Source organism: Cherax quadricarinatus, chromosome 23 (genome assembly GCF_038502225.1).
Source record: "Cherax quadricarinatus isolate ZL_2023a chromosome 23, ASM3850222v1, whole genome shotgun sequence".
Taxonomy (NCBI): Eukaryota; Metazoa; Arthropoda; class Malacostraca; order Decapoda; family Parastacidae; genus Cherax; species Cherax quadricarinatus.
In genome coordinates this window covers 19,361,528-19,376,485 of record NC_091314.1, presented here as the reverse complement: position 1 = coordinate 19,376,485, position 14,958 = coordinate 19,361,528, and the positions used below count along the sequence as shown (strand labels likewise).

Here is a 14,958-nt window from a genome sequence, read left to right as displayed (position 1 = left end):
CACTTAGCCACCCTTCTAGTGTAAGTACATAATTTTGTGGGAAATTAGACAGAATATCACAACAATCATATTAATAAAAACTATTCCTACTACTATCCATAGTATGCATTCAGTTAAAAGGTAGCATTAAACCAATTACAGTTATATAAAAAAAAATTGGGCAAGGACTTATTTCTCAAGCTCATTAAATAGATTCAACCTAGCCATGTTTTATGTGCAGTTTAATTTAGTTTTAATGAACTTTGCAAAGTCTTCCATTCAATGTCCATTAACTTGGAAATGCATTGTACAGTATAGTAATTGTTTATGCCTGGAATATTGTTAATGCTTAAAAAGGGCACAGGACTATTGTTATCCAGGTTTAAAGTGCATCCTGCTCAAGTTAATATCTAACCACCTTCAACTTTGATGAGCTTCATGTGAGACTTCATTTTGATACATCATTAGCTAGATTTCATCCAACTAAGCTTTATATTGCATGTTATGGTACATCCAATAGTACATTAATGGATTTGTGTATAAGGTTACCTTTGCTCATACAAATTTTAACTTTCACAAAAATGCAATGCAGTAGGCCTACTGGTTTACTTTTAAGTTAGGCTTAGGCAGGGTGTGTATTGACTAAGTGCCTGATCAGCTGGGCTGTGATGGCTATTTGGGCCTGTGAGACATGAAACATCCTTTAGTTCAAGAGAGAAGCTTGAGGGTAGAACCCTTAAAATGGTTCATCAGTATGAGCAATGGCATCTACAGAAAGTCTCCACTGAATAAACTCCTTCAGTCTGTTCAATCCAGAGTACAATTCATGTTTTACCAACTTCCCTTTCTAAGATGTTTTATTTATTCCTTTGTACTTGAAATTCCACTACCAAACATCCTAAATGCTTGAAGTTTTCACTTTACATCATAAATCAAACAGGGTTCTCACTTACTTGTGCATACTGTGTCATATCTAAATCATTGTAGTATGGGTTGGCTGGTAGATTATGGTCAAGGTGGGGTCCAGCCAACAGATCTGGTATCGGCATAGGCCACTGTATATCAGCAATAACAGTTCCATGACCACCCAGTCCTCCAACTACAGCTCCCCGTTCAGACCTCTTCTGTGCACGCTCTGTACCAATTGGTTGTAGTTTTGCATGACGCTCTTCTGGTAATTGGGCCAAACCTCCAGTATTGGCAGCAGACGCAGTCTGAGTTGGAGAGGCTGGGTTGGATGAGTGGGGTGATGCAAGAGGGGACGAGTTGTCTTGTGATCCTCCACTGTTTCTGAAAGCAGCATTGACTCCAACTGAAGCTGGGATGGCTGCCAAAGGTGGTGGATTACGTGGCATAATCCCAATCATATCATTAAATGACAAAGTGTCTAGCCCAGCTGGAAACTGACTAATTCCACCAAATCCTGATCCAAGAGAATGTGTAACTGTTGATGCCCCATTCTGAAAGGCAGCTAACTGAGAGCTAGGTGGAAAAGTCGGTGGTGGCACAAAAGCCCCAGATCTGCTAGTAAAATCAGGTGCATTAGGGTTAAGGTTGCTTTGAATCTGTGGAGCTGCTGATATGGGTGCCAAAATATTATTGGTGAATACTGCATGGGTATTAGTTTGTGGTGTGGTAAATCTAGGACCATTCATCATTCCTGCAAGCTGAGCCAAAGAAGGTAGCTGTTGCTGCTGTTGTTGTTGCTGTTGCTGCTTTTGTTGATGGAAAGAGCCCATGGTCATTTCAAGTGGTGGTGGTGGTTTACGATAAGGCTGGCCAGGGGCTAGGTTAACTAAGTCAGAATGGTCAGGTTGTGGAATGGGGACACGAGGAATGGATGACACAGGACCCCCAGGTGCTAAACTGGCCATAGAAACACCTGAATAAGGTTGCTGCCCCATGTTCATACCTGACTGTGACATATGGCCACGATTTGGTAATGGACCACTAGGCCCTAGTGAGGCAGATTGCAATCGCACCAATGGCGACAATACGGATGGAGGAGTACGCGATGGACCAGGAAGTAGAGCAAATGATGCAGCACCCATTTCCAAAGAGGATCTTGGGATAGGAGGAGTTGCAGTTTGGCGGGGAGGTGGAGGTGCAATAGGCCTCACTGATGGAGAGGCTACAGGAGTTCCAGGTGCACTCCGAGCCATACTGGTAGCCCCAGGCTGGTGTGGTCCAGATAAAGGCATAGGCACAGGAACACTGCCTGGTGGACTTCCAGAGGCAACAGATGCCATTTGGCTACTGACTGTGACAGTGGATGTCGATCCTCTATACCCAGGAGCACGAGTAACATCAGCCATTGGGAGTTGATCAACAGGTTCCATGTAATTATTGACTTGCCCACCTCCCAAATGCTGGTGATGCTGCTGCAGCATCTGAGGTGGCATCTTATTATTACCATTTGGCACAAGCCCGGCTGCAGCCACGGATGCAAAATTTACCTGTTTCTCTTTGGCACCCCACATGGCTTCATGTGTTACTTGGCTGAGGCGGTTGTTAAAGATAGAATACTGTTGACTGATCATTCCATTATTATTAGTTTCTGGAACATTTTTATCCTCTCCCACAATATTTTCTGAAGAATTAATAACATTATTTGTTAACCCTGACTGAGCAGGTTTAGGAGATGCAACCAACGGCGGTGTTGAACTTTTGGTTGAATTTTTCGAGTCTGCCAGCTTTGCAGCAAAAGTTTGATGAGGTTCACTTGGCATGGATACACTTACTGAGTGGGAATTATTCAATGTTTTACTCGCAGATGAGGTAGCAGGAACAGATTTCTTCTCTCCAGGGAATAATTGACGAACAGCTGGACTTTTGGGAGTAGAGAAATTCAGTGAACCGACAGTTGACACTGACCTAGCTTGTATTGGCATCCGCTTTGGCGATGAAAGAGCATTAGACCATGCCGTAGTTGTAGTGGTACTAGACTTAGCGACAGTTATGCTGATAGTAGATGATGTAACAGTAGCCATACTAATTCCAATAGTGCTGGCAGGTCGTAAAGCTTTACTACCTGATTGTAAAACAGAATTATCAATATTGATTTTCGAAGGCTTAGGAGCAACCTTGGATACCGACTTGGGAAGCAGTTCTGAGAGGTCTTTGTCAGGGTCCTTAACCAAGGCAGAAATAAGATTTTGTGCCTGACGTGTGGCTTCTGTAGAGCCTTTGATGCTAATCATTCTATCACCTTGACTTTTACCTTGCTTCTCCACCTCAATGTGTGCTCCAGAAACTTCACGAATGGTGTTTATATTGCAGCCACCTCGACCAATTACTCTACTTATTGCACTGTTGGGAACAGAGACTTTTTTGGCTTTTCGACTTACTTCTTTCCACCCCTCTTCACGTCGAGTCCCTTTCTTAGGACTTGTACCTAGCCCAGGCGTAGATTTGGCATTAGGACTAAGGGACGGTGCGCTTAGAGTAGTTGAAGCACTACCGACAAGGCCAGGAATAGGAGTTACATAGTGATCAACCTCACCAAATGTATCCAAGGCATTGATGCGTGAGGAATCATGGGACAATTTCTTATTATTCACTGGTTTTATATTATCTAGACGGAAGATATCAAGTTCATTCATTATTCCACTGGCTTTATTCTCCTCCTCTTTCTTTTTCTTGCTCTTTGAATTTAAGGAATTTGAGGCACTGAACTGTGGCTGGGTAATGTTAGAATTAGGCGTCAACTTTTTAAGTTCGATGCTTTCACTATTAGGGATGGGAGAAGGGGTTCCATTTTGTTTCTGACTGGCAGTGGTTGAATCTCTCATTGAAGATTCCTTTCTCTTTTTCTTTGTTCTTTTTCCCTGTTTGTCATTTTCCTCTGTTACTTTGGTTTCAGAAGTTGCACTAGTTTGGCTATTTGAATCTATGCCACTATCGCCATCCTTCTCTTCAGGAGCAATTTGCTCCACAACTCTCTGAAGAGCATTTGCTTCATTTTTCTCTCTCTTAGTTTGCTCCTCATGATGTTCTTGGTCCTCATTACTTCCATTTTCATCATCATCATCCTCATAATTATCACTACCATCATCATTTCTCTTCACTTCTTCCAAACGCCGTTTCTCCTCTTTCTTTTCTTGCTTTTTAGCCTTTTTCTTGAGTCTGCGCCGGGATGCAGCCGCTTTCTTTGATTCTTCTCGAGAACGTTCCTGCTCAAGTTCCTCCAGCAGAATAGATGCATTTTTGTTAGCTTCCAAGGCCTGTCTGTCTTTGGCTGCCCGAATAACTTCCAAACAGTTGGTACATTTTGTGATTAGCTCCTTGTCTCCTAAAGTGGCTATATACCGCTGCAGTTCCTGGTCAGATGGGAACTGAGAAACATTTCGTACCATGTACTTAACCACTTTATAATGACCCCTTTTAAATGCTGCCATGAGGCAGGAGACTTTTCTGTTGTCCTCTGAGTCGATGTCAGCAGTGGCACTATAAAGTAGTTGCACAACTTCTAAGTGACCACCATTAGCAGCCAACCACAAAGGGGAATTGCCTTTTTTGTTCTTTACCTCAACTTGAGCACCTCTGTAAAAATAGAATCACATACATTAAAATAGAACAGTAATAAAATAGGTATAGACTTTCACTATAATATAGTATTCTGAGGCAACAATCATTTCTGTGTTCAAAAATCTTCAGCCCATTACAGGCAGATGTATTTCAGGTAAGACCGCATTTAACCCTTTCGCTGTCCATCACATACAACTACATCGCTGAGCTTGGGACCCTGACGTAGAACTATGTGTAAATTCAAGTGGCTTTAAATTTAGCTCAAGAGGTCTAGTAGGCCTACACAAAAAGAGAATGGGTCTGCATGGTCAGTGTGCATAGTACATGTATAAAAAATCAGGGCCCCTGCAGTGCACTGTGGGAATGCCATATTTCATATACTGTTCACCATGCTGTGCAGTTGGAAAACCCTTACTTCAAGACAAATTGATCATCATCTTTTTTCAAGTGATAGTTTTAACAATAAGGATTATGGAACTGATGATGAGCTCTATGGTTCTGAACATTTAGCGATGTTCAGGATGCCAGAAATATTGATGAAAATCCTAATGACCCACAACCATCCACTTCCTGGGCTTGTCCATCTGAAACATGTCCACCTTTACCAAACCATAAGTGAAAGCTCATATTCTCCTATGGCATGGGCTCAAACGTGAATAATGGTGATGACAGTGATGTGCATTTTGATTTCCTAGCTATTAATGACCACTAATAGTGACAGTGATGAACAATATTCACCTGTGAAGTGCTATTATTATTATAATAAAAAAAGAAGCGCTAAGCCACAAGGGCTATACAGCGCTGCAGGGTAGGGAAGGAAGCGAGGGTATTGGATGGCAGAAGGGAGGAGGGATGATCAGCAGGTTACAGAAAACAGCGGGGCAGGGGATAGTACGGGGGTAGAGAGTAGCAAGAAATTGAAGTAGAAAGGGCTGAAGGTATCAAAATTTGTGAACTAAGTCAGTTGTTGTCAAAAAGTCAATGAGAGAGTCTGGATGAAAGGTGGGTCCATCAGCGAGAAGGGAAGGTAAAGAGAGAGCAGCGGAGCGAAGACGACGACGACAGGTAAATTCTGCGTGCTCATTGATAAAGTGGGCAGTCCAACAGAATGTGGCTGACTGATAATGGAGCTTGGCAATTCTCACAGAGAGGAGCAAGACGCCTCTCCCTGAGATATCCATGAGTAAGACAAGTATGGCCAATGCGAAGACGGGAGAGAGTAGTCTCCCAACCTCGACACTGGTGATAAGAAGACGGCCAGTAACCTATACTCGGTTTAATAGATTGAAGTTTGTTGCCGAGCATAGTAGACCAACGTTGTTGCCAACGGGTGTGAAGGTGGGAAGATATTGCAGCAAAATAGTCCGTAAATGGAATACCTCTATAAGAAACTGGTAGGTCATGTACTGCTGACCGCGCAGCAGTGTCTGCCTGTTCATTGCCCTGTACGTCAACATGACCAGGGACCCAACAAAAAACAATATCTTTATGCTTGGTAAAGATGCTGCGTAGCCAAAGTTGGATACGGAGGACTAAGGGGTGAGGTGTATCAAATTTTTGTATAGCCTGTAAAGCACTAAGGGAGTCTGAGACAACCACAAATGATGACACAGGCATAGATGCAATACGGATAAGTGCTGTAAGGATGGCATATAATTCAGCAGTAAAAATACTAGCCGAAGATAGTAAATGCCCTTGTACGACGCTGTCCGGAAACACTGCTGCGAATCCTACGCCGTCAGAAGACTTAGAGCCATCTGTGTACACAGCAATGGCATGAGAATGAGAGTGAAAGTGGTCAAGAAAAAGAGAGCGGGAAGCGACCGTAGACAGTTGGGCTTTCGAGCAAGGGAGGGAGAAAGAACAGACTCGAACAGCTGGAACTTCCCAGGGGGGTAGGGAAAAGTGAGATGCTACATGTACATAGAAAGGTGGTAGTTGAAGAGAAGACAAGAGCGAATGAAGGCGAAGAGAGAAGGGATGGAGTAAACAGGGGCGGCGAACAAATAAAGAATGTCTACTAATATCAGTGACCATTCTATAAATGGAAGGATTGCGGAGATCATGAGAGCGTACATAGTAGCGCAGGCAATGGGCATCACGGCGATCGGATAAGGATGGAACGTTCGCTTCTGCATAGAGGCTCTCGACGGGAAGAGCGAAAAGCACCAAGGCATAAACGCAATCCTTGGTGATGAATGGGGTTAAGGCTAGAGAGAGTAGCAGGAGATGCCGCTGAATAGATCTGGTCACCATAATCAAGTTTCGATAAAATAAGGGTGGAATGTAGGCGAAGGAGGGTTCGACGATCAGCTCCCCATGAAAGATGAGCAAGGGTTTTAAGAAGGTTCAGCCGGCTGTGACAAGTTGCCTTCAGAGAGGTAATGTGAGGTTTCCAGGATAACCTACGATCAAAGAGGAGGCCCAGAAACTTGACTGTATCACGTTCAGGGATACGGGAGCCATAGAGGTACAAAGGATGACCGGAGATGACAGAGCGTCTAGTGAAAGTAATTTGGTGGGTTTTAGTGCTGGAAAATTTAAACCCATGTGTGGTGGCCCAATTGGAAACACGGTCGACTGCATGTTGGAGAGAGACTGTAATGAGGTGACAGTCAGCGCCTGCACAGGCAATAGCGAAGTCATCAACATAGAGTGATGACCAAATATTTGATGGAAGACTAGAGGCCAAATCATTAATAGCAAGAGAAAAAGTGTTGTGCTCAGAACACATCCCTGGGGGACACCTTCAGCTTGGATAAAGTCCGGGGAGAGCACATTATTAACCTGAACACGGAAATGCCTGTCAGTTAAAAAGTTCTTAAGGAAGGATGGTAGATTGCCTCGAAGGCCTAAGGAGTGGGCTTGGGCTAAAATATTATACCTCCAAGTTGTGTCATATGCCTTCTCAAGGTCAAAAAATATGGCAATAACTGAGTGGTTATTCGCAATGGCATTACGAACATACGTAATCAAACGTAGTAAGGGGTCTATGGTAGAACGTCCCTTACGAAAGCCATATTGACGAGTGGAGAGACTGTTGTGTGTCTCTAAATACCACACTAAACGTCTATTTACTAGGCGTTCCATTACTTTGCAAACTGCACTGGTAAGAGCAATGGGACGATAGTGGGAGGTTTCATGTCCCGTAGTGCCTGGTTTGCGGAAAGGGAAAACAATGGCGGATTTCCACAGCTGTGGAAGAACTCCTTGTGACCAAATAAGATTGTAAAGGCGTAATAGGACTGCAAGGGCTGACTGATGTAAATGTTGTAGCATACGAATATGAATGTCGTCGGGCCCAGCTGCCGATGATCGACAAGCTGAGAGTGTTGCCTCCAGTTCTTGAAGTGTAAAAGGCACATTATACTGTTCTTCTCTGAGAGAAGAAAAGTCCAAGGGTGCTAACTCTCTGGCAGACTTTGAGGAAAGAAATGAGGGGCATAGATGGAGTCCCTGAGAAATACGGACCAGATGATTGCCAATTTCATTGGCAACATCTAGTGGGTTTGCTATATCAACACCGGCAACCTGCAGAACAGGAGCCGGGTCAGGAGAATATCTACCACTCAGTTTTCGTACTTTTTTCCAGACTGCACTCATAGAGGAAGCAGAGGTGATGGTGGAGACATAATCTCGCCAGCAAGTGCGTTTAGTGTCACGGATGACACGGCGAGCGATCGCACGCTTCTGTTTAAAATCAAGGAGTCTCTCTGTGGTTCTATTGTACCAGTACCTGCCCCATGCAGCGAGTTTCAAACGTACTGCACGAGCACAAGCAGGAGACCACCAAGGCACGCATTTCTGAGAATGCCTGCCCGAAGTTTGGGGTATAGAATGAGAAGCTGCGGTGAAAACGGAGGACGAGAAGAGGTGTAAAAGCTCATCGATGGAGGACGAAGAAGGAACCTCTTTAAAAACAGTTAGGTGTGAGTAAAGGTTCCAATTTGCCCGATTAAATTGCCAGCGTGGGGTGCGAAGAGGTGGCGAATATGAAGGGGAAGTAAGAATGATTGGGAAATGATCACTGTCATGTAAGTCCGGGAGAACAGACCAAGTGAAGTCTAAGGCAGCGGAGGAAGAGCAGACTGAGAGATCGATGCAAGAGAGAGTATGAGTCCGAGGATCAAAATGGGTGTGAGTACATGTATTTAAAACATGCAGGGGGTGGGTGGCAAGAAAAGCCTCTAACTGAATTCCACGGGAATCACAGTGAGACCCCCCCCCAGAGGAAATGGTGGGCATTAAAATCACCAAGTAACAGAATCGGTGGCGGTAATGATGAAACAACGAAGGCAATATCCGGAATAGATAATGCCCGAGAAGGAGAGAGATATAAAGAACAGAGCGTATACCACCTATGTAAGTGGATACGGGCTGCTGTGTAATGCAGCGAAGTATGAACAAATAGCTGATGGTACGGAATATCAGTGCGTAGAAGAAGGGCACTTTCATTAAAGGTCCCATCAGGAAAAGGATCTGAAGAATACAATAAATTATAGCCTGAGATGGGAGAAATAACAGCAGAGTTTAATTTTGGTTCCTGTAAGCAAACACCAACAGGGGCAAACTGGGAGAGTAGCATCTGAAGCTCACCCCGATTACCCCTGAGGCCGCGTATATTCCGCTGTAAATAGGCCATGATTGGCAATGATAAAAATACTTGAAATCCGCAGGTAAGGGTTCCTACGGACTAGAGGGGTTAGAAAAGTCCACATGCGGAGGCAGTGGAAAACGTTCAAGCAGCGAAGGAATGGTGCGCTGTGAAGAAAGGAGTTGCGCAGATGGAGCAGAGGAGAGAGAAAGAGCGGAAGGTGGATCAGTGTCCATTGATGGATTGGTCTCTGCAATATATTCAGAGATTGCTTCAAGTGTTTCTGAATTCAGAGACGTCGTATGGGAGACAATATTGGAAATGGTAGGGGGAGGATGAGTAAAGATTGGAACTGTATTGGACTGTACCAAGGTAGGGGGGGAGGCAAAAGGGTGGAGGGAACTGGAGAAGCGTGGCAGGGGACAGAAGAGGCAGGAACCTGGGAGGTGGCAGAAGAGGAGGGAACAGGGGAGGAAGGTACAGTACGAGGAGGAGGATGAACCTCTACACTAGTAACTGAGCCAGAGAGAGGGGGAGAACCAGGGACAGAGACAGGGAGGGTAAAATGAGGAGGTGGAAGATGGGTAGGAGGTGTTAACGGACCTTTTTTTGACTTTTGAGAAGTAGAGGGACGATTGGGAGGAGGTGTCGTACAAGGTCTCGTCGATACTGAGGCTTGTGAGAGAGAACTCGAAGAAGCGAGATCAGACTGAGGCGTTGAAGTAGGGACGTCTGAGCCGAGGACAGCAAAAGGATTAGATACAGGAGTGACTATGGGAGAGGTAACCACAGAGGTGGGTGTAGAAGATGGGATACTTGAAGTGGGGGGACGTTTTGAAACACGGGAATAAGAAACACGTGGGAGTCTCCCTTGGAGGCGGAGATGAGAAACTGCCATGGCATAAGGGGGACCTTCTGTCTCTTTGAGGTAATGGATTTCCCGCTCGTTTAAATAGACTTGACAACGGCGAGAGTACGAAGGGTGAGCCTCATGACAGTTAAGGCAAGAGGGAGATCGATTGCAAGACGTATTAGAATGGTCATCGGCACCACAGACTGGGCATTCGGCGATAGATCTGCAATATTTCGCTGGATGGCCAAATCGCCAGCAATTTCTACACTGTTGTGGTGTAGGGATCACCTTTCGAACTTGTAACCGATGTCCTGCTATATAAACTGAGGATGGGAGTTCTCGGCTGTCAAAAGTTAAACGAGCCACATTGCTAGGGTATCGTCTCCGCCCGCGGGCAGGAAGAACGTAAGTGTCTACCTTGAGGATTGGGAGATCTTGGAGTTCCAGCTGTTCAAGAATGTCAGTGCCACATGTCTGGAAATTTTGTTGAACTATGGTATGGGGTAGAATGACGGTACCACTACAAGAATTGAGGGAATGATGTTTTTCAAGAGTGACAGGAACAGTATCGATATGGGAAAGACGAGAGAGCTCATGAGCCTGGGTAGCATTCTGTACGGTAATGATGCGCGTACCGCTCTTAAGAGCATGAAAAGAAATATCTTTACCAACATGGCGTAGGAGTGCCTTGCCAATACTGTGGTCAGAAAGATAGGCAGTAGAGGAAGTCGGTCGTAAAGTGAAGAATTTAGTCCATTGTTCAGTCTGAAACTGAGCGTGGAAAGGTAGTGAAGGACGTGTCGATCGTTTCTGAGAAGAACGAGAAGGTGGAGAAGTATCATCAGCAGGTAATTGTCGTTGGCGTTTAGGCGTGGGACCAGAGTTGGTCCGACGTGGAATGGGTCGGCGATTTGAAAATTGCCGCACCGTAGAGGGAGAGGCCGGAAGCATAGTCAGAGGAGAGCGAAGGTCCGATAAATCGAAGGAGTCAGTCAAGGCCTCAGTACCTGAAGCGGGTGAGGAAACAGCACCGGCAATAGGTACAGAGGCATGAGGAGTGTCTGAAGAGTGGTCCAAAGACGAGGCGGGGTCAGAACGGGGTGCGGTATCAAGAAGGGGCCCGGGGGTAGTAGGTTCATGGACTAGGGCTGCCATGGTTACGTTACTTCTTTCTTTTTGTTTTTAAGAAAATAAAAAAAAAGAAAGAAAAGAAAATAAAAATAAAAAAAAGAATAAAAAAAGGGGGGACCAGGGAGGGATAGTTCCTAGGAGGAATGAAAGGGCCAGAAATCTCCCTCCGCGCCCAAGAGGACCTCAGCACCGCAAGTAGCGCAGATGCAGCATGGAACCCGTGCCATACCCTACCCATCATGCTAGTAAACTAACAATCCGGGATAGCAACCTCACATCTGCCGAGCTACCTCGGCGGACAAAAGAGAGGGCGGCCAGATATCCGCCACAAAGCATACCTCCTTCGGCCACCACCCCCGGAATCCGAAAGGTGGCTTCCAGAGATACACCCGTCGCTCGAAAGACACCCAAAGCTACTCCGGGATACCGGAGAGGGATCGGGACATCCCCAGGCGATCCAGATTCCACGGCAAACTACGCCACCGCCAAGAACCTCAACGGAATGGGATAAACCCCGGTATCCTTTCCCCTACCTAGGAACTAGCGTGCCTGTGGGAGAAATCCCAAAGGCCAAAAAGAGGAAGGGCAAAAGGGAGGGGTGGGGAGGAGGAGGAGGAAAGGAAAAAGGGGAGGATGGGATAGGGGAGGGGAGATTGGGGGGTTAATTAGGTTCGGTCTGAGGAAGAAGACCGACAGGTCTAATTCCTCAGACCAAGAGCCTCTTCACCACGCCAAGGAGCCCCCCTTGAAGAGGTGTGAAGTGCTAATTTATACAGCACCACAAGCAGTCTGGTAGTGTGCCATTTATTAACCCAAGTAGACTGAGTACATCCCAGGGCCCAACAACAGTGATAATGATGATTGGGATTGGCAAGAAGATGCAAGTTTTCTGCCCAATCCCCACAAATTTGAACTCACTCACAGTGGAATCCTGCCTAACTGTACCCTCAGGAACAATGTCAGTGAGCTGCAATTCTTTGAACAATTTTCAATCAACCCTTGATGGAAATTACTGCAAGTGAAACCAACAGCTACTTTGAGTATATGATGGCAAACACGTTAGTTTCACCACAATCACAACTAGACTGGTGGAAGGACAAATGTGGCTGATATGTTTCTCTCCTTTGCCACAATACTGCTTGTGCCAAGTGTGTATAAGCATAATATTCAATCATACTGGTCCACTAACCACCTAATTTGTGCCCCAGCCTTCAGCACTCTTAACCCTGTCAACAGATTTATCCTACCGTTGCGTATGCTACACTTTTCAGAGAAAAGGTCTGACAGAAATGACATGTTATACATGATTAGATATGTTTTTACATATCTGAAACAGAAGTTTAATATTTATTTTTTTATTTATTATCACACTGGCCGATTCCCACCAAGGCAGGGTGGCCTGAAAAAGAAAAACTTTCACCATCATTCACTCCATCACTGTCTTGCCAGAAGGGTGCTTTACACTACAGTTTTTAAACTGCAACATTAACACCCCTCCTTCAGAGTGCAGGCACTGTACTTCCCATCTCCAGGACTCAAGTCCGGCCTGCCGGTTTCCCTGAACCCCTTCATAAATGTTACTTTGCTCACACTCCAACAGCACGTCAAGTATTAAAAACCATTTGTCTCCATTCACTCCTATCAAACATGCTCACGCATGCCTGCTGGAAGTCCAAGCCCCTCGCACACAAAACCTCCTTTACCCCCTCTCTCCAACCTTTCCTAGGCCGACCCCTACCCCGCCTTCCTTCCACTACAGACTGATACACTCTTGAAGTCATTCTGTTTCGCTCCATTCTCTTTACATGTCCAAACCACCTCAACAACCCTTCCTCAGCCCTCTGGACAACAGTTTTGGTAATCCCACACCTCCTCCTAACTTCCAAACTACGAATTCTCTGCATTATATTCACACCACACATTGCCCTCAGACATGACATCTCCACTGCCTCCAGCCTCCTCCTCGCTGCAACATTCATCACCCATGCTTCACACCCATATAAGAGCGTTGGTAAAACTATACTCTCATACATTCCCCTCTTTGCCTCCAAGGACAAAGTTCTTTGTCTCCACAGACTCCTAAGTGCACCACTCACTCTTTTCCCCTCATCAATTCTATGATTCACCTCATCTTTCATAGACCCATCCGAAATATGAGGTGAATCATATTTTTATTCCTTCATGAACCTTGTCATTGACGAGTCTTTGATATTATGCAATCAGTATATATATTTTTTTAACACATTGGTTGTTTCCCACCAAGGCAGGGTGACCCAAAAAGAAAGAAAAACCCAAAGAGAAAGAAAAATACTTTCATCATCATTGAACACTTTCGCCATCGCTCATACATAATCACTGTCTTTGCAGAGACCGCAGTTTAAAAGTCCCTCCAAAGTGCCAATATCCCAAACCCCTCCTTTCAAGTGCAGGCATTGTACTAAACATTTCCAGGACTAACTGGTTTCCCTGAATCCCTTCACAAAATATTACCCTCCTCACACTCCAACAGATCGTCAGGTCCCAAAAAACATTTGTCTCCATTCACTCCTATCTAACAAACTCACGCATGTTTGCTGGAAGTCCAAGCTCCTTGCCCACAAACCTCCTTTACCCCCTCCCTCCAACCTTTTTGGGGACGACCTGTACCCCGCCTTCCTTCCCCTACAGATTTATACGCTATCCAAGTCATTCTTTGTTCCATTCTTTCCAAATGACCAAACCACCTCAACAATGCCTCTTCAGCCCTCTGACTAATACTTCTAGCAACTCCACGTCACCTAATTTCTGCACTATGAATTCTCTGCATAATATTTACACCACATATTGCCCTTGGACAGGACATCTCCACTGCCTCCAGCCACCTCCTCACTGCAGCATTTACAACACAAGCTTCACACCTATATAAGAGTGTTGGTACCACTATACTTTTGTACATTCCCTTCTTTGCCTCCATGGATAACGTATTTTGTTTCCAGATACCTCAATGTACTACTCACCTTTTATCCTTCATCAATTCTATGGTTAACCTCATCTTTCATAAACCCATCCACTGACAAGTGAACTCCCAAATATCTGAAAACATTCACTTCTTGCATACTCCCTCTCCAATGTGATATCCAATTTTTCTTTATCTAAATCGTTTGATACCCTCATCAACTTACTCATATCTATGTTCACTTTGAATTTTCTACCTTTACACACCTACCCTAACATTTACTTCTTTTTCAACCCCATCTGTAAATATATTAAACAATCATAGTGATATTACACATCCCTGTTTAAAACCTACTTTTACCGGGAAGTAATCTCCCTCTCTCCTACACACCCTGAGCCTCGCTATCCTCATAAAAACTCTTTACAGCATTTAGTATCTTACTACCTATTCCATACACTTGCAACATCTGCCACATTGCTCTCCTATCCACTATCGTATGCCTTTTCTAAATCCATAACTGCAACAAAAACTTCCCTACCTTTATCTAAATACTGTTCACATATATGCTTCAATGTAAATACTTCATCTACACATCCCCTACCCACTCTAAAGCCTCCTTGCTCATCTGCAATCCTACCCTCTGTCTTACCTCTAATTCTTACAATAATAACCCTATCGTATATATGTTGGTAGAATTACCGACAATATGTAAAGTAAAAGGACACAAGTGCAACTAATGTGACATTTTACTGTGGCAACATTTCTTTCTCCAGGAGCTTTGTCAAGTACATGGACACAGAGGGTATATATAAGCTCAGAGTGAGGTGCAATACTAGTGATATAAGTTGTAGTAGTAATACAATATGGTAGAACAATTAACTTGCACATGAGTAAAAGGATATAAATGCTATTACTTGGGTAACATAAAAATAGGTTACA

The 14,958-nt window shown here is 44.6% G+C and overlaps 1 protein-coding gene across 1 annotated transcript in view; it reads right to left on the bottom strand.

The window, feature by feature from the left end:
• Positions 1-14,958, bottom strand: part of LOC138853128 (ankyrin repeat domain-containing protein 17-like) — a 31,880-nt gene that overhangs the window by 3,825 nt on the left and 13,097 nt on the right. Inside the window, exon 2 of the mRNA XM_070087997.1 lies at positions 933-4,521. Within this exon, the coding sequence (XP_069944098.1) occupies positions 933-4,521 (3,589 nt within the window). The remainder of the gene's footprint in view (positions 1-932; positions 4,522-14,958) is intronic.